We start from the raw sequence: 25,909 nt of genomic DNA, 5'->3' as shown, positions 1-25,909 counted from the left end.
CTAGTTTAATATTCTCAGGCAGCAATGTTGTTATTGCCTAATCTTTTTTTGGGTTATGTTATGTAATGTTACTTTTCAAAAAAGTTTAAGAAGGCACAAAGGGTCATTTTGCCCATTGCCAAAATGTTCTTATGGCAATATTATGTTTGCCTTTAAGCAAACAAAAAAAAAAAGGCAAAACTAAAAATTTGTCTACTCTAGTTAACGTCTCTGTGTGATTTTTCACAATCCCTCACAACATACTAACAGACACCAACCAATGCAAAGAAACACTCATAGAATCATAAGGGGTTGAGTAATATATATTTACACACACTTAAAGAAACAAATTATAACATAGACACAGCATGCTCTTGCCAAGAAGTTGCCCCCTCAGGTGAGATAAAGTAATTCGTGAATATATCACGCACTTTGAGGCCAGAGAGCGGTCTACGTTGAGGGATGATAGGTGGTCTCACCCTGCGCACATTGTCCGGCCTACGCACAACAACATCAGAGGAGGAACAATCATGTATCCTGGTGAAGTTATGCAGAACAACACAGGCTTTCACAACTTCATTCACATTTTGTTCACTCAACTGAATGGCAGACTGGAGTACCCGCCATTTGGCACAAAGAATCCCAAAGGAACACTCCACCAGTCGCCTAGCACGTGATAGGCGCAAGTTACAAATTCAGCGCCTGTGGTCAAGGTTGCGCCGGGGATATGGCCTCATGACATTGCGCGATAACAGAAAGGCCTCATCTGCCACAAGGACATAAGGGACTGATTCTTCAGGGGAGCATGGCAGCTGGCGTGGTGGTGGTAGATCCAACTGGTTGGTGCGTAGCCGCCGAGCCATTATGGAAGTTTTGAAGACTCTAGAGTCTCCCGTCCTTCCATAGGCCCCAATGTCACCAATTATAAACTTGTATTGAGGGTCTACCAGAGACAACAATACAACAGAAAAGTATTGTTTAAAATTGAAGAATTGGGAGCCTGAGTTCGGCGGCTTACGCACCCGGATATGTTTGCCATTCAGGGCCCCAATACAATTTGGAAACTGGTAGTCCTCCTCAAAGTCCCTTGATATCCTCAACCAGTCTTCCATCCTGGGCTCGGGCATGACCACTTGATGGAGTCTTGTCCAGATTTCTGTACATGTAGACCTCACTATGCCTGAAATGGTTGATCTTCCAATGAGAAACTCATGGTGGAGGGCGGCATAAGACAGGCCAGTGGACAGGAAGCTGTAGAACAACATAAATTGATAAGTTTAGAATGCCTAAAGTCCAAAAACATCAGTTACATGCCGACCAAACTTGAGGAATTGAGAGAGAACAACACACACATATTTGGTTCCACAATGACTAAGTGATATGCAGGACATATTAGATGTAACATTCTGGTGTGTAAGTTGAAACATATTTGGAATAAGATGAGGGCATAAAACTTTGTCCAAGAAGGCAAAAAATCATACTTTAGCACACACATTATGAACATAGAGAATGTGGTTGTGTAGTACATACCGTATTGTGAGTAGAAGTCGCTCCTCTGCAGATATGGCTTTGCGCATCCTTGTATCCTGAAAGGTTATCCCAGGGCGCACTGTCTCCAAGAGGCGATCAAATGTGGAAATGCTCATGCGACAGTACTGGTAAAATTTCTCAGGATGCTCCCGCAGAGAAGAATAGAGGCGGTGAAAATGACCTCTTGTGAGTCGATGCCTCAAAAGTGGATGGACCCACATGCATCTCCTCCTCCGCGGATCCACTATCACTGGGTATGGTTGCCCAAAGCGCCGTGACAAAAGCCAGTTCAAGAGAACCTGCTCAGTTGTATTGAATCTCAGACCCTCTGCCATGTTGTACAAAGAACACCAACACACCTCGTGAAAGCAAGCTCACAAATGGACAGTATGGAGGCAGCCACCTGTTTCTGAGTGTAGAAATAGGGTGCAGGCTAATGATTTAAATAGTTAGCAGGCCTCAAAACCGTTAAATGTCCATTTTGCAAGGCTGCGAGAAAATCTCGCCATACGGATTGCATACGGATACCATACGGATTACATACGGATGCAGACATGCGCAAAATACGCGACCGCATCTGGCTTACGGATGATCTACGGAGCACTATTTAGGGGTCATTCATCCGTATTACGCATGTAAACTACGGAGCGTATTATGCGCTGGTTAGTGTGACTCCAGCCTTAGCGTGTTAAAGTTTCTGAACATTTTCCCACGCAGTCAAGTTCACCTCAGGTCAGCTGGGGACTCCACGCAGCCTCAGTGACGTCAGCGGTAGTCAGTGAGGCTGCACGGATTCCACGGCTGACCTGAGGTGAACTTGACAGCATGGGAAAATGTTCAGAAACTATGCCACGCTAATACGTTCATCCCCGGTCAGCCGGGGTGCCTGCGCAGACATGATTTCATTCATTCTGCAGTGGTTTACAGCCGGGCGGGTAGCAATAGCACCGGCCTCTGTTGTAAACTAGTTAACCCCTTTTGATGGCTTACAGCGGGGGACCTGACTGAACGGCGGAGAGGTATGGATATTGTTGTTCTTTTATTTTATTTTTTTTACAGGAGAACAAGGGATTCAGTTGGATTGGCAGAATAATAAATTTGGTCAAAAACTTTAAAATTTTTAGTGTATGGGGAACATAATGGTTGACATCATTAATGTATGGAACTAAAAAGGGGGACATTATTAGTGTGCGGTGCCACAATGGGGAAATTAATACTGTATGGAGGCTACAATGGGAACCATTATTAGTGTATGGGGGCAATAGTGTGTTGTATTATTAATGTCTGGGGCCGCAATGGGGAAAATTATTAACCCCCTTCACACTCTATGATATATCAGGATATCATGGCGAGGCTGTGGGTGTATGGAGCAGGCTCAGTAGCTGAACCCGCTCCACACAAGGCAGATGCCAACTGTGTTATAACTGCAGCAACCAGAGCTATGCAGCGACATTTGAGCCAAGAGAAATTGTTTGGGCAGCGCCGTGGCACTTTTTTTGGTTTATCCAGGGCAGTCTAGTATTGTGGAGAATGTAAAATTGTTATTAGGGCAGTGGTTTGTATTAATGATGAGTATGACGGCATTATGCAGTCAATATTGCAATATGGGGTCATGATGTGGCAGTGTTTAGCCCTTATATGTGGTATTATTATTAATGCTGTGAATATACGGTCATAGTATGGAGGCATTGTTTTGCCACTGTATAGTGGTGTAACAGTATGGCGATATTTATTTGGTAACTATAGGGCTGTATTATTTAAAAGTATTACTTAGAAAATGATCTTATTGCTTTGTTTACTGAGACACTCCCTATCTGTATTATTATTATTGTTATGAGAGGTGAACATACAGTATGTCTTTATAGGCTGTAGCAAAGACACTGGGGCCCACCCATTTGAGCAGTGTTTTAGTGGTGGTGGCAGGAGGCACAGGTTCAAATTTTGCCATTGGGCCCTTACGACTCCTGTTATGTCACAGGGAGAAGGCAACTATTGTCTCAGGGAGGTAAGAGAAAAAATGCTAAATATATGGAGGGAAGCACATGAAGATTAAATAGTTTCAGGATAGAATCTGTGCTCATATATTAGCTATTGAAGACAGCAGTCCCCTGGATACACACAGAGATCACCCCCAACCTGTATTACAGGAAGAGATACTCCAAGATAAAAATGTGAAACTTGGGATTAGTTTTGAAACTGGATATAAGACTTTGGTCTGAAAATGAATGAAGTGAAGATTTCAGACTGAATCTAAATGCAATTTTATTAACTATCTTAACTACTAACATATGTAAAAATATTTTTTCCCATGTTAAGTGTCCATAGCCTTTAAGTCTAATATATATCCCAGACCTGCCTTTATCGGTTGGATGGTTTACTCCAGGCAGTAGATGAATTCCTTATTAGCCTAATTATCTGAATCCATTTCTTGCTCATATAACTTATTATATGTGATCATGAGGTGGAGTCACAATACCGGGCAAGAACCGGTCTCCCACCTTTACACCGGACCCCCTTCCTCCTCCTGACACAGACTATTTTAGCAATCTTTCCCACCTGAGGTTGCTCTATATAGGTTTTGAAGATGTTTGGCTCTAGATTGAGAAAGCAGAAGCAAGCGGTTAATACACAGTCCCAAGACGCCCAACTGATTAAAGTATTTCCCTATATAAAAGCAAAAAAGCATCTAAAACTCACAGTTCATGCAGCTCCAGCTAATGAAGTGATACATTATGAAGCTTTGTTATGCAATATTCATGATGGAGATGCCAACTTTGTACGAGAACATCTCCCTGAATTCACAAATATTTTATCTCCAGGAAGACTGTAGGGTGCCGGGAGGTCTCTGACGCACTTCCCTCTGGTGCTGGAAGGGTTAATGAAAAACTTTAAGTCAATGTTATTAAAGAGGAATGTCACCCAAAATAAAGGGTAACATTGGGTGCCCTACCCTAGGTCTGCCGCCATCACACAATATGCTGACTTTTGGATAGGGTATGAGATGATGGAGATGGCAGAAGATGTAGGAGGGACTGTGAAGTTTCCATCAAACGCAAAGCTGCATTTCTCAATTCCATGCAGACACTGAACCATGAGAGGGTTCCCTCTCCCCGATTAATCATTTATTTGACTGTGTTGGTGTTACGCACCTGTCTCGGATCCGAGCATTGCTCCCCTCCAATCTGCTGATCTCTGTTGTGTTCCATATCGGACTTTGCAGATATCCTGGCGTGATCCCATGTGATCATCTACCTGGGTCTATATAAAGCCTACCAAGACACATACGAAGACACATACCTGTGTCTTGATATTAGGACTTTCTAGATGCTCTGGAGTTCTCTCGAGGTTTCCAAATCTTCCAGGACCTCTGCTACCTTTTCCAGGTCTTCTGCCACCTGTCTGTGGTCTTTCTCTACTACCTGTTTGTGATCTTCCAGAACCTCTGCTACCTATCTGCCTGTAGCTTCATGGATGTCTCCTAACTGCCTGCAGCTTCCAGGGCCTCTGCTACCTGTTCTCGGTCTTCCAGGACCTCTACTACTTGTCCTCCTTTGACTTCCAGAAAAGCTCCTTATGCCTGTGGCTTCCACGAGATTGGCTACCTGTTCTTGGCCTTCCAAGACCTATGCTATATGTTCCCGGTTTTCCAGGACCTCTAATATGCGTCCTCCTGCAGCTTCCAGGACATCTCCTGTCCACCTGCAGCTTCCACGACCTATGGTACCTGACTGCCTGCTGCTTCCAGGACCTCTGCAACCTGTCTGCGGTCTCCCGTTCCTTTGCTGTTTCCTGTCTGCTTCATCTGCCTGCTGCACCAATGCCCATGGCCCTTGTGCCCAACCCGACCTCTGGCTTTGAGTATCCACCTCACCTAGTGAGCCTAACAGATGGTTGTGGATGTTAGTAGTGGAACCGTTTTGGGTGGTTGAGCTCTTTATCTATGGCCGGCCAGTGACCATACTTGCCAACATTGCAGGGATAAGAATTTACAAGGCTTTTAACTGAGTGTACAAATTGTTACAACCATGCCTTTTTCATGGACCGTAACCCTCCACACCCATTTTACTTCCTCAACACTTTATCTTCCCCATTAATGTGCAAGGGCCCCAGTTAATGAGATTTGTGAACTCTTCCAAGAAATTCAAACAAAACTGAAACAAAAAGTCATTGTGAAAGAAGAGATTTATGATAATATAAAAATTAAATTTTTTGGTTTTGCATTGTGCTTAAAAACTAAATAAGAAAACAAGGACACCACAGAAAAGAGGAGCAGCAGAAATCATAAACATCCACATTCAATAGGAACCATAATCACAAACAAGGAAATAGACAATAAATATTTCTAGATATATTAGTACATATAAAAAGTGTACAGTGTAGTACAATGATAACAGAGATAAATAAGTACCATCAAATCTTCAAATGTAGATATTATTTTTGGTTATATCACCTCACGTAGAGAGTGGAGCTGTGTGGTTTGGCTTGTGCTTATCTTAACCCCGACGCGCGTTTCACCACTATGGCTTCTTCTTGGGGGTGTGACACTGTAAGCCTAGTTCTTTGGTTCATAGATTATTTAGGGTGTATGCACAAGATAATGACTGAGTGGTTGATTTAGTGACAGTCTAAATCAACCACTCAGTCAATATCTTGTGGATCTGATCTTTAATGATATTTAATGGAAATATAACATTATTTTTCATTTACTGTGCACTTTATATGTACTAATATATCTAGAAATACTTATTATCTATGTCCTTGTTTGTGATTATACAGTAGTTCTTAATAAATGTGGATATTTATAGTCTGTTGCTCCTCTTTTCTGAGGTATTGTTGTTTTCTTAGTTTTTTTTACACAACTAAAAAAGTTTGTAAGATTATGCAAATAAAAAAATTCTATATTTTACATTATCGTTCACTGTGACGTTTTGTCTCAGTTTTGTTTATGTTACATAGATGAAGTCAGGGCTGAGGAGTCGGTAAGCCACAGTTGCGACTCCGACTCCGACTCCTGGATTTTATCAGGCTCCGACTCTGACTCCGGCTCCGACTCCGGCTCCGACTCCTTCATAAATGGCCAATTCATAACAACAAATTTACTGTTGTAAAATATTAACCCCTTAGCGACAGAGCCAGTTTGCAGCTTAATGACCAGGCCAAATTTACAATTCTGACCACTGTCCCTTTATGAGGTTATAACTCTGGAATGCTTTAATGGATCCTGCTGATTCTGAGATTGTTTTTTCGTGACATATTGTACTTCATGTTAGTGGTAAAATTTCTTCGATAAGTCTTGTGTTTATTTATGAAAAAAACAGAAATATGGCAAAAAAATTTAAAATTTTGCAATTTTAAAACTTTAAATTTTTATGCCCTTAAATCAGAGAGATGTGTCACATAAATTTCTTAATAAATAACATTTCCCACATGTCTACTTTACATCAGCACAATTTTAGAAGCAAAATTTTTTTTTGTTAGGAAGTTATAAGGGTTAAAAGTTGACCAGCGATTTCTCATTTTTACAACAAAATTTACAAAGCCATTTTTTTTAGGGACCACATCATATTTAAAGTCATTTTGAGGGGTGTACATGATGGAAAATACCCAAAAGTAGCACCATTCTAAAAACTAGACCCCTCAAGGTGCTCAAAACCACATTCAAGAAGTTTATTAACCCTTTAAGTGCTTCACAGGAACGAAAGCAATGTGGATGGAAAAAATTAACATTTAACTTTTTTTTGGAAAAAAATTACTTCAGAACCAATTTTTTTTATTTTCACAAGTGTTAAAAGAGAAAATCAACCACAAAATTTGTTGTACAATTTCTCCTGAATACGCCGATACCCCATATGTGGGGGTAAACCCCTTTTTCAGCACACGGCAGAGCTCGCAAGGGATGGAGCACCGTTTGACTTATTCAACGCAGAATTGGCTGGAATTAAGATCGGATGCCATGTTGCGTTCGGAGAGCCCTTAATGTGCCTAAGCAGTGGAAAACTCCAACAAGTGACCCCATTTTGGAAACTAGACCCATTAAGGAACTTATCTAGATGTGTGGTGAGCACTTTTAACCTTCAAGTGCTTCACAGAAGTTTATAACGTAGAGCCGTGAAAATAAGAAATCCATTTTTTTTTCCACAAAAATGATCTTTTCGCCCCCAAATTTTTATTTTTACAAGGGTAACAGGAGAAATCATACCCCCAGAGTTATTATGCGATTTGTCCTGAGTACGCTGATACCCCATATGTGGGGAGGAACCACTGTTTGGGTGCATGGGAGAGCTTGGAAGGGAAGGAGTGCCATTTTGGAATGCAGACTTTGATGGAATGGTCTGCGGGCATCATGTTGCGTTTGCAGAGCCCCTGATGGGCCTAAACAGTGGAAACCCCCAACAAGTGACTCCATTTTGGAAACTAGACCCATGAAGGAACTTATCTAGATGTGTGGTGAGCACTTTGAACCTTCAAGTGCTTCACAGAAGTTTATAACGTAGAGCCGTGAAAATAAGAAATCCATTTTTTTTTCCACAAAAATGATCTTTTCACCCCCAAATTTTTATTTTTACAAGGGTAACAGGAGAAATCATACCCCCACAGTTATTATGCGATTTGTCCTGAGTACGCTGATACCCCATATGTGGGGAGGAACCACTGTTTGGGCACATGGGAGAGCTCGGAAGGGAAGGAGTGCCATTTTGGAATGCAGACTTTGATGGAATGGTCTGCGGGCATCATGTTGCGTTTGCAGAGCCCCTGATGGGCCTAAACAGTGGAAACCCCCCACAAGTGACCCCATTTTGGAAATTAGACCCCCTAAGGAACTTATCTAGATGTGTGGTGAGCACTTTGAACCCCCAAGCGCGTCACAGAAGTTTATAAACGCAGAGCCGTGAAAATAAAAAGTCTTTTTTATTTCCACAAAAGTGATTTTTTAGACCCCAATTTTTAGACCCCCAAAGTTGGTAAATAGTGGAAACCCCTCAATTCTTGCTCCAACCCTAACCCCAACACACCCCTAACCCTAATCCCAACCCTAATCCCTAATCCTAACCCTAATCCTAGTTCGCCCTAACCCTAGCCCAACCCTAGCCCTAACCCTAGCCCAACCCTAACCCTTAACCCTAGCCCAACCCTAACCCTAGCCCAACCCTAACCCTTAACCCTAGCCCAACCCTAACCCTAGCCCTAACCCTAGCCTAGCCCTAACCCTAGCCTAACCCTAGCCTAACCCTAACCCTAGCCTAACCCTAACCCTAGCCTAACCCTAACCCTAGCCTAACCCTAACCCTAACCCTAGCCTAACCCTAACCCTAGCCTAACCCTAACCCTAGCCTAACCCTAGCCTAACCCTAACCCTAGCCTAACCCTAACCCTAGCCTAACCCTAACCCTAGCCTAACCCTAACCCTAGCCTAACCCTAGCCTAACCCTAACCCTAGCCTAACCCTAACCCTAGCCTAACCCTAACCCTAACCCTTATGGAAAACTGAAAAAAAAAAAAAAAAAATTTTATTTCATTATGTGTGCCTATATAAGGGGGTGATAAACGGGGGGGTTATGTACTATTTTTATTATTTTGATCACTATGATCGTTTATCATAGTGATCAAAATAATGAATGGAATCTGCCAGCCGGAGCCAGCAGATTCCCGGCGGGCGCACTGCGCATGCGCCCGCCATTTTCAAGATGGCGGCGCCCATCGGATGACGCCGGCGGGCGCGGGACCACCGGGAGGGGACGGAGGACAAGGGAGAGGTACCGGGAGGGGACCGGGGGGATCGGGGACCCTATTTCTCTATCCTCTGATGTGCGATCACATCAGAGGAAAGAGAAATTAAATGTAAAATCGCGGCTTTTTTTTTTTGCGGTCGCCGTTATAGGGTTAATAACGGTGATCGCAAAAGCGGGGGTCGGTAAAAACCGACCGATTCATGTTCTCTGGGGTCTCGGCTACCCCTGGCAGCCGAGACCCCGGAGAAAATCCGACACTGGGGGGCGCTATTCACTTAAATCACAGCGCCGTGAATTAACGGCGCTGTGGTTTAAGTACCCTTAATTACCGCCGTTAAAAGGCGTATCGGCGGTCGTTAAGGGGTTAAACATCGTGCTTATTCAGTTTCTCACCATCATATAAGTAATCAGACCACTTAGAGCAAAAACTACATTTATTAGAATACAATTAGAATATAGCAAATAACTTTTATAAACTTTTCTAAACTGTAAGTAAATATGCAATAAACACTTTTATGCAGTTAATAAGAAGAAATCTATAAATTTGTCCTCAGAAAAAGTTTTGCCTCGGTCAGATCCTCCTTCATGGATGCCCTCAAATCTGATCTAATTATTTTGAGAGCAGAGAACAACCTCTCTACACTAACTTGTGTTGGTGGCAAAGCAGTAACCACTCGGGCAACATCTCTGACAATGTCAGGATACAGAGGAATCGCTTGTTGCACTGTTATTTTTGATGAACGGTCAAATTTCTCAATTTCTTTTAGTGCACATGAAAAATTCTGCTGAAATGTACTGGCTGTGTTCCTTGATGGGGATGACTCTTCTTCTATGCGGGAACGCTTTGCACGGTCCTTGTGATCCAAATATTTTTCGAAATTAAATTCTTCATCAGTTGATGATGAGGGTGAAGATGTGGCAGGACGACCAAATTCTTCTTGTTCCTCCTGACTGTTCTGCAACCCTTTAATCCTTACTGCTATTTCAAACAGAGCTTCTTTTCCTTTACTTAGCTGTTGATCATCTAGAAGAATCCGATGCATTGGGTCTACATAAACAGCTGCCAAAAGAATGTTATTTTGTAATAGTAGCTCCTCTCTCCGTTTCATTGATGTAGCAATGCCACTTGCAATTAACCCTCCTCTTTGGGACAGGCGAAACATCAGGTTCTTCCACTTCTTTAAGAAAATACCTGGAGTTAAGTCCTCTGCTTGTAATTTTTTAGTCACTGTAAATGGGTGCTCTAGCAATTTTTCCAGCTCAGTCACCTGATTCCACTGACTTTCATTTAGCATCAGTTGAGGGTTAGCCATGTCTACAAGAAAGGTTTTCAGTTCAACCAAGCGCTGAATCATTAAGTAAGTACTGCCCCATCGTGTGGCTTGATCAATAATTGCCCCTTTTCCAGCACATCTCTTCAAAATTGAGTCAACTTTAGGGGTTCTGGCAACAGTAGCCAATTTTCTCACCTTGCCAATCAGTGCAGCAGCATGTCCTTCTTGCAGACTGTCTCTTCTCTTATAGCCAGCTGTAGCGTATGCACAACACAGCGCATGTGATGAATGAGAGAACATATTGACACAGTTTCAACAAGATCATCTAAACTATCATGTTGCTGTTCATCTGAAGCAACTTCAGTTTGCTCCTCAGTTACAATACTGTGTTCCTCTATTTCAAACATTTCTGTGTCTGTGGACCCAGAATGTTCTTCTAGCTGCTGGTCACCATCATTACTCTCATTCATTAGCTTAATAGTACTTATCATATTTGAAGCATTGTCAGTTACGACAGAAAGAACTTGCTCTTTTTTAAGTTCATAGCCTTGCAGAACCTTTTCCACCAAGACCTGGAGAAACTCACTGGTGTGATGAGCTTTGGTGTCTTTTACTGCCAATGTCTTGGTAACTATTTCATTTTTGTCACAAACAAATCGGACATTGATGGCAAAATAGTTCACTCTGTGACGTGTGCAGGCATCCATTTTAAGAAACAGAAAGCGTCCCTTGAGAGTTTTTTTAAGTTCTTCCTTTTGTTTAAAAGCTTCTTCGATTACTAATTTTCTAATACTCTCTCTCTCCAGAGAAACACCAAGCTTGCGGGCCATTTCCCCATTCAGACACATAAAAGCTGGTCGTGAAAATAATGAAATAGGCACACTATCCTTTACAACAAGCTCTATGATCTGTTTTTTAAATGTATCTACTGTCATTGTCACAGTAACTTTGTCACTGACAAAATATCTTGCAACTGATGGCTGCAAAGTTCTCTGCTCCTTTGTTTGGCTGGAAGAGCTGGGCACTGGTTCATTGGTTTGGATGCAGTCTCTCTCATCCACTGCTTTCAGTACTTCTGGATGAAAGCGCTGTAAATGTCTCTTTAGATTAGAAGCTCTGGTAGGAGCATTTTTACCTTTGCCTGAATATGCACTCATCTTGGCTTCACAGCATTTGTTTTCGTCTGGATCATTTGTCATACACTGACAGACAATGTTTTCTATCTTGAGTGATGGTGAAATGTTCAAATACAGCTGATTTAATGTGATGCTTCTTTGACATTCTCAGGTTTTTAATTCTGCATTCACAATCCAAATGACAATTGTTTTTCCTAAAAACAATTGTACAAAATTATTGCCAGGTCGTACAACTGATATAGTGGTCAGTAATACTGTTATTATTCCTCATGTACTCACAGTTAACTGATGCAAAGTTTGTTGAAAGGATAATACTTCTTACAGTCTTCCTCTTCTGAGTAGCAGGCAGCTGTGAGATGCTTGGAAGACGCACACCTAGTATGATCTAGTCTAGAGGAGGAGCTTTACTACTAAGAATTTGCAACACATTTTCACTTTCAGTTTCATACATTGTAAGTAGGGGGGTTGGGGCAGCATGAGGTTAACCAAGTATAAGATTAGATAAGGGCAGTGGAGAACAGTGACACACAAGAAGTAAGAAATGTCTCTATCTCCAGCAGAACTGCTTATCACTGTTGTTCATAGTTTGATAGAACATATATATTTGAGTAACATTTATAAAATTCATATGAAAGTTCAATTATGAAATATTAATACATTTTTTTTAAAGCTGGAGTCGGAGTCGGTACATTTCTACCGACTCCGACCAAAACTAACTCCGACTCCGACTCCACAGCCCTGGATGAAGTGCCATGTTATTATTTGGGAGACACATAATAATAATCTTTATATAGCGCTAACATATTCCACAGCGCTTTACAATTTGTCCCCATTGGGGCTCACAATCTAGAATCCCTATCAGTATGTCTTTGGAATGTGGGAAGAAACCGGAGACGTCTTTGAAATGTGGGAAGAAACCGGAGACCCTGGAGGAAACCCACGCAAACAGATGTTGTCCTTGGTGGGATTTGAACCCAGGACTCCAGCGGTGCAAGGCTGCAGTGCTAACCACTGAGCCACCGTGCTGCCCACACTATAAAACCTCTTCCAGGAGCAAAACTGGTTATGGATTCAATAGAAAGCATAGGTTTTTTAGTTGTGTGCTCCTGTCTGCTGAGCCGCGCACTGTCCTGGGATCTATTAAGCAATCGGTGGAGTTTGCGGGACCCAGACCCTGACCAATCTGCAGGCAATTAAAGTACCTTCCAAATCTGAAAAAATGTGCTCAAAGTTTAGTTACTCTTTAATTGAGTCTCCAACTGTAGCTAGGGTGAGGAGCAATGTAGATCTCTGAAACGCTATCGTGTTTCCCTAAAAAGAAGACGTTCTCCAAAAATAAGCCATAGCATGATTTTACAGGATTTTCGGAGTATGCTCAAAAACTAAGCCCTACTCCCAAAATAAGCCCTAGTGACAATCAAGACCAGTGTGTGGGGGGCACCACTCTCTTAGGGGCCCTCAGTATTCCAAGGTTAAGACTGCTTAAGGACCTTTGCTGAAATAATCATGATCATGTGACTATGATGTTACCAAAAAATAAGACATCCCCTGAAAATAAACCCTAACCCATCTTTTGGAGCAAAAATTAATATAAGACCCTTTCTGATTTTCCGCAAAACATGGTAGGTGCACCGATCAGTGAAAGAATAGAGGTTGCGTAAAGTTGTTGTTCTGAGAAGAGGGTGAATATCACTCGTTTTATTTCAGCTACTAAAAAGGACACCAACAAACTGGAGCAAGTTCAGAAAAGAGCGACCAGAATGGTGACCGGTCTGCAAACCCTGTCTTATGAGGAAAGGTTGCAGGATTTGGGAATGTTTAGCTTGCAGAAGAGAAGACTTAAAGGAGACTTAATAGCTGTCTACAAATATCTCAAGGGCTGTCACATTGCAGAAGGATCATCTTTATTCTCATTTGCACAAGGAAAGACTAGAAGCAATGGGATGAAACTGAATGGGAGGAGACAGATTAGATATTAGAAAAAACTTTTTGACCATTAGAATGATCAATGAGTGGAACAGGCTGCCAGGAGAGGTGGTGAGTTCTGCTTCAATAGAAGTCTTCAAACAGAGGCTGGACAGACATCTGTCTGGGATGATTTAGCGAATCCTGCTTTGAGCAGGGGGTTGGACCAGATGGCCCAGGAGGTCCCTTCCAACTCTACGATTTTATGATTCTATGACTAAAAAAGCGATTGTGAGTAAAATAGTGCTGCAAAAATATATATATAAAAAAACTCTATTGGATAATAAATAAAGGCAGGGGAAGCAGGAATAATACGTGTATGTGAGATCAGGATGCACGGAACGCACAAGACAGGAGCATATATCATATTTAGTAGCAACCAAAGAAATCTAGTATACTAATCAAATGGATTGTGCATTGCTATAGCTAACCCTGTAATTATCACCAAAGTTGTTTGACATCAAGGTCCATGTATGAACACAGAACAATTGTCCAAGGAGGATAATACCAATGATTTACTTTAGACAGATAATGTGTACAGGGGCCCCAGAGTCCTGTGTATCCACCCCGACGCGCGTTTCGGAAGGCCTTCATTAATACTTTGCTACCAGATAGGGTTAGGACCCCCACAAACTGTCAGGAAATAGCTTTCTAACCCCCACTGATCTACAGCTGATAACTTAAAATAACTGGGTGCAAATTGCAGCAGTCACACCCAGGACTTGATGCCTGAAGAAGCCCAAAGATGCACATGGTCGGTGTTGGAGACTTTATTATCTATTTTGCATACAGAGCATTTACCCACTGAACCATTTTTTCTCCCACAATTAACCACTTGTGCACAATGGGGAAGGATGGCAATAAATGGGATTTGTCTTCAAAAACCCGAATAGCTGCGGTACAGGGACCATTTAATTATGTCCCCGAGTGTGCACTTTAACTAGAGGAGTCGGCAGGATGAGATCTTATGTCTCACACTGACATTGACACACATCGTTTGTAGCTCTGCCACGTCGTCCAACGCTAAATCCGTGCTAACCGGCTGGAAGAGGCTTTGAAACTGAGTGGAATCCATCTATTGCTGTACACACAGCGAGATCCACAACACAGTTGTCAATAACCGGTAATGAGCACAAAATCCGTTAAGGAGAACACAGTGGGGGAAAGGATTCTGCAATTCTGGAAATGTTACATCTGTATTTTGCTCGTGTTTGAAGAACATGAGAATCGGATCCTGTTGCCTAAACTCAAAGTCATTATGATGTGACTGCGATTGCTGCCGCTTCCATCCCAGCAGATGTAGGCACTTGCCGTAGCAGTCGCCCGCGTCAATTACCGGTCACTTTACATTCCGTTACCAGCAGTGACTAATCTGACTAAGGGGCGACGAGGAGAAGCATTGTTTTCGACATTGTGGAATGACATAATTAAAAAGAAGTCAACAAGTGAGAGGCGCCAAGGGAGCGCTGCTCTTATAAATTGCTTCCCGACAACTTTGTGGGAGAAGATCATCCTGTAATATCTGTCAGATAATAATTCTGTCATCTCAATTTCATAAACTGACATTTGTGATGCTGGGAAAATGTAGAATTCATGGGAAAAACATGGAACTGAGTGGGGTACATGGCGGTGCACAGGCACAAGGAAGTCATTTTCCTTAGTAATTTGGCTTTTGAACGACTTTGCAAATTTTCCTGACAAAAAAACAATTGAGCATATTTTCTTTTTAGAACTTTGTATTGTTCTGTCCTTCAGTTACTCCCACTGTAAATGTATGAAAACATTAAAAACTGATAAATTCCATCCATCTCCCAATTCTCCCAATAAGGTAGGTTCTGTTCACTTACTAATCAATGTGGGCGGATATAAGCACATATGGAGGTTCTTTTATTAAGAAATATCGTACCCCACCTAATATATTAGAGTTACACCAGTCATTATATTCCGAGAAATGTAGCAGTGATTGCTGTGAAGGCGCAATGACCACGACCATGACTATTATGGGGGTCTGGTGGCAATGACTTTTGAGGGCACTGTGCAAGTCATCAGTATACTGCATTGCAGGAGTCACTGCTATGACCAGCAGTGGGCGGCACTGTTAATATGGACTGTAAAAGGTACTGTAAAGGTGGGATGTGTGTCATGATGGATTGTAGAAGGCTCTGTCATGATGGATTGTGCCTAGCCTAGTTTACATCTGTAGGTAGACCTTGGCGCAGTTTTATTTTAGAACTGCACTGGCTACCATTTCATTCTATCACCTGTAATCTGAGCGGAGCCGTCAAGTCATGGCAGCTACTCCAATGAGATTATAGTAATAAGCCCGAGCACCAGTAAACATTACAAGATGAAGTCATTACCGCTGCAATGTTATGAAGGATTGTGGCAGGCACTGTTATGCTAGACTGTGGCAGGCACTGTTATAATGGATTGTGGCAGGCACTGTCATGACGGATCGTGGCAGGCACTGTTATGCTGGACTGTGGCAGGCACTGTCATGATGGATTGTGGCAGGCACTGTTATGATGGATTGTGGCAGGCACTGTTATGCTAGACTGTGGCAGGCACTGTTATGATGGATTGTGGCAGGCACTGTCATGATGGATTGTGGCAGGCACTGTCATGATGGATTGTGGCAGGCACTGTCATGATGGATTGTGGCAGGCACTGTTATGATGGATTGTGGCAAGCACTGTTATGAAGGATTGTGGCAGGCACTGTCATGACGGATTGTGGCAGGCACTGTCATGACGGATAGTGGCAGGCACTGTCATGACGGATAGTGGCAGGCACTGTCATGACGGATTGTGGCAGGCACTGTCATGACGGATAGTGGCAGGCACTGTCATGATGGATTGTGGCAGGCACTGTCATGATGGATTGTGGCAGGCACTGTCATGACGGATCGTAGCAGGCACTGTCATGATGGATTGTGGCAGGCACTGCCATGATGGATTGTGGCAGGCTCTGTTATGATGGACTGTGGCAGGCACTGTTATGATGGATTGTGTTAGGCACTGTCATGACGGATTGTGGCAGGCACTGTCATGACGGATTGTGGCAGGCACTGTCATGATGGATCGTGGCAGGCACTGTTATGCTGGATTGTGGCAGGCACTGTCATGACGGATTGTGGCAGGCACTGTCATGATGGATCGTGGCAGGCACTGTTATGCTGGATTGTGGCAGGCACTGTCATGATGGATTGTGGCAGGCACTGTCATGACGGATTGTGGCAGGCACTGTCATGACGGATTGTGGCAGGCACTGTCATGATGGATCGTGGCAGGCACTGTTATGCTGGATTGTGGCAGGCACTGTCATGACGGATTGTGGCAGGCACTGCCATGATGGATTGTGGCAGGCACTGCCATGATGGATTGTGGCAGGCACTGACATGATGGATTGTAGCTCGCACTGTCATGACGGATTGTGGCAGGCACGGTCATGATGGATTGTGGCAGGCACTGTCATGACGGATTGTGGCAGGCACTGTCATGATGGATCGTGGCAGGCACTGTTATGATGGATTGCGGCAGGCACTGTTATGAAGGATTGTGGCAGGCACTGTCATGACAGATTGTGGCAGGCACTGTCATGACGGATTGTGGCAGGCACTGTCATGATGGATCGTGGCAGGCACTGTTATGCTGGACTTTGGCAGGCACTGTTAAGATGGATTGTGGCAGGCACTGTTAAGATGGATTATGGCAGGCACTGTTATGCTGGATTGTGGCAGACACTGTCATGACGGATTGTGGCAGGCACTGTCATGATGGATCGTGGCAGGCACTGTTATGCTGGATTGTGGCAGGCACTGTCATGATGGATTGTGGCAGGCACTGTCATGACGGATTGTGGCAGGCACTGTCATGACGGATTGTGGCAGGCACTGTCATGATGGATCGTGGCAGGCACTGTTATGCTGGATTGTGGCAGGCACTGTCATGACGGATTGTGGCAGGCACTGCCATGATGGATTGTGGCAGGCACTGTCATGATGGATTGTAGCTGGCACTGTCATGACGGATTGTGGCAGGCACGGACATGATGGATTGTGGCAGGCACTGTCATGACGGATTGTTGCAGGCACTGTCATGATGGATCGTGGCAGGCACTGTTATGATGGATTGCGGCAGGCACTGTTATGAAGGATTGTGGCAGGCACTGTCATGACAGATTGTGGCAGGCACTGTCATGATGGATCGTGGCAGGCACTGTTATGCTGGACTTTGGCAGGCACTGTTAAGATGGATTGTGGCAGGCACTGTTAAGATGGATTGTGGCAGGCACTGTTAAGATGGATTGTGGCAGGCACTGTTATGATGGATTGTGGCAGGCACTGTCATGATGGATTGTGGCAGGCACTGTCATGATGGATTGTGGCAGGCACTGTCATGATGGATTGTGGCAGGCACTGTCATGATGGATTGTGGTAGGCACTGTCATGATGGATTGTGGCAGGCACTGTCTTGATGGATTGTGGTATAGTGCCAGCTCTGCTCACAATTTCTAGAAAATAGGAGACTCACAGCAAAATCATACAATCACCAAAGTGCTGGTTTCCACTAGGCGCTACATTGATATGTACAGACATTTGCCCACCATTATCCCAGAATGTTCTAGGATGAGACTTACTTGTTCCAAGCCTGTCGCAGATTCTTCGGGCCGTACTGTGTAAACCGGTCTGTAAGTCACAAACAGATCAAGAGAAAGATCAGAAAGCTGAGAAGAATCATAGCTGCAAATAAGTAGACAATACAGATAATTGTAAACTGCACACCGGATCTCCGGGGATAGAGTTTATCAAAATATTTACTGCTGTTATAGGGGGCTCCAGACTACACACCCAGACTGCTGTTATAGGGGGCTCCAGACTACACACCCAGACTGCTGTTATAGGGGGCTCCAGACTACACACCCAGACTGCTGTTATAGGGGGCTCCAGACTACACACCCAGACTGCTGTTATAGGGGGGCTCCAGACTACACACCCAGACTGCTGTTATAGGGGGGCTCCAGACTACACACCCAGACTGCTGTTATAGGGGGCTCCAGACTACTCATACAGACTGCTGTTATAGGGGGCTCCAGACTACACACCCAGACTGCTGTTATAGGGGGCTCCAGACTACTCATACAGACTGCTGTTATAGGGGGCTCCAGACTACTCATACAGACTGCTGATATAGGGGGCTCCAGACTACTCATACAGACTGCTGTTATAGGGGGCTCCAGACTACACACCCAGACTGCTGTTATAGGGGGCTCCAGACTACTCATACAGACTGCTGTTATAGGGGGCTCCAGACTACACACCCAGACTGCTGTTATAGGGGGCTCCAGACTACACACCCAGACTGCTGTTATAGGGGGCTCCAGACAACACACCCAGACTGCTGTTATAGGGGGCTCCAGACTACACACCCAGACTGCTGTTATAGGGGGCTCAAGACTACACACCCAGACTGCTGTTATAGGGGGCTCCAGACTACACACCCAGACTGCTGTTATAGGGGGCTCCAGACTACACGTCCAGACTGCTGTTATAGGGGGCTCCAGACTACACATCCAGACTGCTGTTATAGGGGGCTCCAGACTACACATCCAGACTGCTGTTATAGGGGGCTCCAGACTACACATCCAGACTGCTGTTATAGGGGGCTCCAGACTACTCATCCAGACTGCTGTTATAGGGGGCTCCAGACTACACATCCAGACTGCTGTTATAGGGGGCTCCAGACTACACACCCAGACTGCTGTTATAGGGGGCTCCAGACTACACACCCAGACTGCTGTTATAGGGGGCTCCAGACTACACATCCAGACTGCTGTTATAGGGGGCTCCAGACTACACACCCAGACTGCTGTTATAGGGGGCTCCAGACTACACACCCAGACTGCTGTTATAGGGGGCTCCAGACTACACACCCAGACTGCTGTTATAGGGGGCTCCAGACTACACATCCAGACTGCTGTTATAGGGGGCTCCAGACTACACATCCAGACTGCTGTTATAGGGGGCTCCAGACTACACACCCAGACTGCTGTTATAGGGGGGCTCCAGACTACACATTCAGACTGCTGTTATAGGGGGGCTCCAGACTACACACCCAGACTGCTGTTATAGGGGGCTCCAGACTACTCATACAGACTGCTGTTATAGGGGGCTCCAGACTACTCATACAGACTGCTGTTATAGGGGGCTCCAGACTACACATCCAGACTGCTGTTATAGGGGGCTCCAGACTACACACCCAGACTGCTGTTATAGGGGGCTCCAGACTACACATCCAGACTGCTGTTATAGGGGGCTCCAGACTACACACCCAGACTGCTGTTATAGGGGGGCTCCAGACCACACATTCACACTGCTGTTATAGGGGGCTCCAGACTACACATCCAGACTGCTGTTATAGGGGGGGCTCCAGACCACACATCCAGACTGCTGTTATAGGGGGCTCCAGACTACACATCCAGACTGCTGTTATAGGGGGCTCCAGACTACACACCCAGACTGCTGTTATAGGGGGCTCCAGACTACACACCCAGACTGCTGTTATAGGGGGCTCCAGACTACACACCCAGACTGCTGTTATAGGGGGCTCCAGACTACACATCCAGACTGCTGTTATAGGGGGCTCCAGACTACACATCCAGACTGCTGTTATAGGGGGCTCCAGACTACACACCCAGACTGCTGTTATAGGGGGGCTCCAGACTACACATTCAGACTGCTGTTATAGGGGGGCTCCAGACTACACACCCAGACTGCTGTTATAGGGGGCTCCAGACTACTCATACAGACTGCTGTTATAGGGGGCTCCAGACTACTCATACAGACTGCTGTTATAGGGGGCTCCAGACTACACATCCAGACTGCTGTTATAGGGGGCTCCAGACTACACACCCAGACTGCTGTTATAGGGGGCTCCAGACTACACATCCAGACTGCTGTTATAGGGGGCTCCAGACTACACACCCAGACTGCTGTTATAGGGGGGCTCCAGACCACACATTCACACTGCTGTTATAGGGGGCTCCAGACTACACACCCAGACTGCTGTTATAGGGGGGGCTCCAGACCACACATCCAGGCTGCTGTTATAGGTCTGTTTTCATGTGTATATTTTAATTTCTCCAGATAAATTAAACCTGCATTTTAAGGGAGACATTACCGAAAGCCTGTAAAATACAGCAGAAAATCTGCACACATCACATGAAAATAAATGACTGGTGCCCAAATCAGTTTTTGCCGTGTAAACTTTGCAGCGTTCCCATTAGCAGCTTTTACAATGTCAGGACATCAGTTCGGCTTGGCCCAATTAATTTAAACCTCCAGGTGCCGTACAAGTCAAACAGCGGGAGATGAAGATTCGGCAGATAACACAGACATTACCAATAATCACCGCTGCTTTTCCGTCATTCATTATCGCACAAGGTTTGCAAACATTCAGTTATGAGAAGAAATGTCTGCTCCTGTGTGTGCTACAAGGACATGTCCAAATAAAAACGCAGAAGGAGCAGATTTCATTTATGTGAGGTTTTTTACTAACCCCTTAAAGAAGCTACTTCTTGGACAACTTCTTCTCATACCCCTCGCTTGGCCCCCCCATAAAATAATAAAGTCTACACTCATCTCCCGTGCTGGCACCGTTCCCGCGGTGTCGGCAGTCATGGTCTAAGGGCTCCAGTGTGTGTGTGTTGGGACAGGTGACACCGGCACCCAATCAGCACTGCCGTCACAGTCTCCGCCTCCTGTCGAATTGAGCAGGAAGAGGAAATGATCGATCAGCTGCAGCCCGCACTTCCTCTTCATGTTCGATTTGTCTGAAGGTGGATACAGTGACGCCACCGCCCAATCAGCGCTGTTGTCACTGTCTCCGCCTTCAGACAAATCGAACATGATTGGGCGGTGGTGTCAAGTATCGCAAAAACCGTACTAGAGCCTCTGGTCAGTGAGTGCCGACACCGCGTGAACGGCGCTGGCAGTGGACGCCGCCTTTAAGGATATTGCCGTATTTGCAACATTACACAACTTTTTAATTCTCTTAATGTCAAATGCCAGAACTTTTTATTTTTGTGTTGCCACTGCCGTACTACGACTTGTATTTTGAGAGTTTACGAGAGTACTAGTGACCCCGCACTCTAAATGTTCCCCCTGTGCCCTGGTGCCTCTTGAAGATTCGCCAATGAATCCTCTACCTGCAAAATACTAAAAGCCGACTCTATACAAAAAGAAAGGAGGAACCTTGAAAATGAACCTGAATAGTATGGAAGTTCCCAAAGCCATTTATTCTAATATTTCACTCACAACCAACAATTTCCCATGATATAAATTGACTTTTTCTTGTCTTTTACTCCATATACTTTCTTTTTCTCTTTTCTAAAGGAACTGTGTCATCAAAAGTTGATCTACTGTTTAAATCAAGTTTTTATGACGTGTGTATTTAAAAAAAAAAAAAAAAAAACGTTGGGAAATTTTTATTTTTTATTTTTCATATCACAATCTGATTTTTTTTTTTTAAATCCTTGAAATAATGCAATTTTCACACTCGTATGCCCTGTTTTTTCTGAAAATCCGCATGTATATTAGCAGTAATAGACCGACTTGGACCCTAATTTTTGTATTGAAAAACCTAACGAGTGTGTGCAAAGTTCATTGTAAAGGAAGGGGGAGTAGGTGAGCTGTAACATCACCTATTGTGAATGGTGGATCCTGTGTTATCTACTGTATATAGAGGTGTTATCAGTCATTGTACAGGAGGAGGAGGTGAGCTGTGACATCATCTATTGTGAGTGGAGGATCCTGTGTTATCTACTGTATATAGAGGTGTTATCAGTCATTGTACAGGAGAAGGAGGTGAGCTATGACATCACCTATTGTGAATCGTGCATCCTCTGTTATGTACTGTATATAGAGCTATTATCAGTAATTGAACAGCAGAGGAGGAGGTGTGCTGTGACATCACCTATTGTGAATGGTGGATCCTGTGCTATCTACTGTATATAGAGGTTATCAGTCATTGTACAGGAGGAGGAGAGCTGTGACATCCCTTATTGTAAATGGTGGATCCTGTGCTATCTACTGTATATAGAGGTGTTATCAGTCATTGTACAGGAGGAAGAGGTGAGCTGTGACAGTTGCACTTCCTACATTTTAACAATATAAATTCTTATTATTAGGTAAGAAACACAAAAGTGTAGACAAGACAAATAAAAACATAAAAAATGTGTGCATTTCGCCAGTACCTATTAGGGGTACGTGAGCTAGGTTTCCTAGGCCAAAAACTGGCACTGGGATTTAACCGATAGCGCCATGTAAATACAAAGGATATCAGAAATAAGAATAAAAAGACACTACCTCTAAACTGATGTCAAATAGCTTTCAATTATGAAGAGTGGTGCAATAATACATAAATAATGCAGTATCCAAACAATATAAAAGTAGTAAGCAGCGACACTCTGCAATAATGAGCCATGTGCATAGTCAATCAGGTAAAATATCTCATAGGAAAAGCAACAGGTGAGAAGGGAGACCCCTGAGGAAGCCATCGCTGGGTAAGAGGCAGTACTCCCTCTCCCATCCAGTGGCCAATGGAAAGGGGTATGAAGATCAATTGGCACTAACTATATTGATCACCATACAGTTGTGGCCAAAAGTATTGACACCCCTGCAATTTTGTCAGATAATACTCATTTGCAATCACAAATTCTTTGGTATTATTATCTTCATTTAATTTGTGTTAAATGAAAAAAACATAAAAGGGAATGAAGCAAAAAGCAAAACATTGATCATTTCACACAAAACTCCAAAAATGGGCTGGACAAAAGTATTGGCACCCTCAGCCTAATATTTGGTTGCACAACCTTTAGCCAAAATAACTGCGACCAACCGCTTCCGGTAACCATCAATGAGTTTCTTACAATGCTCTGCTGGAATTTTAGACCATTCTTCTTTGGCAAACTGCTCCAGGTCCCTGATATGTGAAGGGTGCCTTCTCCAAACTGCCATTTTTAGATCTCTCCACAGGTGTTCTATGGGATTCAGGTCTGGACTCATTGCTGGCCACCTTAGAAGTCTCCAGTGCTTTCTCTCAAACCATTTTCTAGTGCTTTTTGAAGTGTGTTTTGGGTCATTGTCCTGCTGGAAGACCCATGACCTCTGAGGGAGACCCAGCTTTCTCACACTGGGCCCTACATTATGCTGCGAAATTTGTTGGTAGTCTTCAGACTTCATAATGCCATGCACACGGTCAAGCAGTCCAGTGCCAGAGACAGCAAAGCAACCCCAAAACATCAGGGAACCTCCGCCATGTTTGACTGTAGGGACCGTGTTTTTTTCTTTGAATTCCTCTTTTTTTCTCCTGTAAACTCTATGTTGATGCCTTTGCCCAAAATGCTCTACTTTTGTCTCATCTGACCAGAGAACATTCTTCCAAAACGTTTCAGGCTTTTTCAGGTAAGTTTTGGCAGACTCCAGCCTGGCTTTTTTATGTCTCGGGGTAAGAAATGGGGTCTTCCTGGGTTTCCTACCATACAGTCCCTTTTCATTCAGATGCCGACGCATAGTACGGGTTGACACTGTTGTAACCTCGGACTGCAGGGCAGCTTGAACTTGTTTGGATGTTAGTCGAGGTTCTTTATCCAACATCCACACAATCTTGCGTTGAAATCTCTTGTCAATTTTTCTTTTCTGTCCACATCTAGGGAGGTTAGCCACAGTGCCATGGGCTTTAAACTTCTTGATGACACTGAGCACGGTAGACACAGGAACATTCAGGTCTTTGGAGATGGACTTGTAGCCTTGAGATTGCTCATGCTTCCTCACAATTTGGTTTCTCAAGTCCTCAGACAGTTCTTTGGTCTTCTTTCTTTTCTCCATGCTCAATGTGGTACACACAAGGACACAGGACAGAGGTTGAGTCAACTTTAATCCATGTCAACTGGCTGCAAGTGTGATTTAGTTATTGCCAACACCTGTTAGATGCCACAGGTAAGTTACAGGTGCTGTTAACTACACAAAATAGAGAAGCATCACATGATTTTTCGAACAGTGCCAATACTTTTGTCCACCCTCTTTTTTATGTTTGGTGTGGAATTATATCCAATTTGGCTTTAGGACAATTCTTTTTGTGTTTTTTCATTTAAGACAAATTAAATGAAGATAATAATACCAAAGAATTTGTGTTTGCAATCATTTTCAGGAAGAAACTGAGTATTATCTGACAGAATTGCAGGGGTGTCAATACTTTTGGCCACAACTGTATACTGCCGGCAGTGAGAATTTATAATCTGGCTTAAACAATCTAGTGATCGTGATTGATGAGCACTGATCCATCTGTAATATTGTGAATCGGTGCTCGCACTCCCTAAACACCTGACTCTGATGATATTTTTAGATAAAGTTTACCGCATAATTCACCCTATAGACAGCTGCAGCACGGCATGCCTTGCAGGTCATCTGCAGAAACACAGACATTGGAGCACATCAGATCTTGTGCGGAGCTTGGCACGGCGAGCACCACATGCCCTTCTCACGCTGGACGCTGCACATCCTACCCCTGTTGTGTTTTTATGACTGTATTACCATAATTACAGACAGATAGTCACATTGCTCATAATTGATGCTCTGCTCAGCATGACAATTACAAAAATGTCAGAGCTCGCTCTCTGCAGGCAGCTGCCGGAGGCTAGTCAACTCCAGACCCCTTCTGAACGCCAAAATATAATCTGGTCCCAGACTGAACAACGTGACCGGCAACAAGTACATCTTTGTCTTTTACTGACCTAGCGATGGCATTTAAAGACAAAAACACGATAGAGCATGACTGAGTAGAACAATTGGTAATATTAATAACAGTAAAGAGAAATCTGATTACAGCCTGGTGTATTGTAATAAAGCCCAGTGATCAGCGGAATGCCAGAGTGGCTGGTTGCTATGGGGACAGAGTAACAGCTGCAGATTTGAATTGCTGTTGTCAGGTAGAATATCTATAGCAACCAGTCAGTCTTGGAACACTTTTTAAACTGTAACTGTCATTTCAGGAGAATTTGCAGTAGAATGTCAGATTTTACCTATAGCTCCTCCCTCCTCCATAGAATCTCACAGGCACCAACTGTCATCTCTTATCCCAGTAATGATAAAAGCTGTCTTCACTGAATACAGAATTTATCCATAAATTGAAAGTGAGAGATCAGTCCAGGAGAAAGAAGCAGATTCCTCTGATAAGATATATTATTGTTATTATTATTTATATATACAGTATTACAAAGTTGTTTATTTTCATGTGCG

At 43.8% G+C, this 25,909-nt stretch overlaps 1 protein-coding gene across 5 annotated transcripts in view; it reads right to left on the bottom strand.

The window, feature by feature from the left end:
- The window catches only part of CDK14 (cyclin dependent kinase 14), a 701,555-nt gene that overhangs the window by 209,279 nt on the left and 466,367 nt on the right, over positions 1-25,909 (bottom strand). For 4 of the 5 annotated variants that reach the window (XM_073581962.1, XM_073581963.1, XM_073581967.1 and 1 more), the window contains one exon: positions 18,253-18,301. The exons of the other annotated variant lie outside the window; for it this stretch is intronic. In XM_073581962.1, coding sequence (XP_073438063.1) covers positions 18,253-18,301 — 49 coding nt within the window. The remainder of the gene's footprint in view (positions 1-18,252; positions 18,302-25,909) is intronic. 5 annotated transcript variants of the gene reach the window in all.

The sequence above is a fragment of the Dendrobates tinctorius genome, unplaced genomic scaffold, assembly GCF_039654945.1.
Source record: "Dendrobates tinctorius isolate UK_male_01 unplaced genomic scaffold, ASM3965494v1 ptg000070l, whole genome shotgun sequence".
Lineage (NCBI taxonomy): Eukaryota > Metazoa > Chordata > Amphibia > Anura > Dendrobatidae > Dendrobates > Dendrobates tinctorius.
This window is presented reverse-complemented; position numbering and strand designations above follow the sequence as displayed.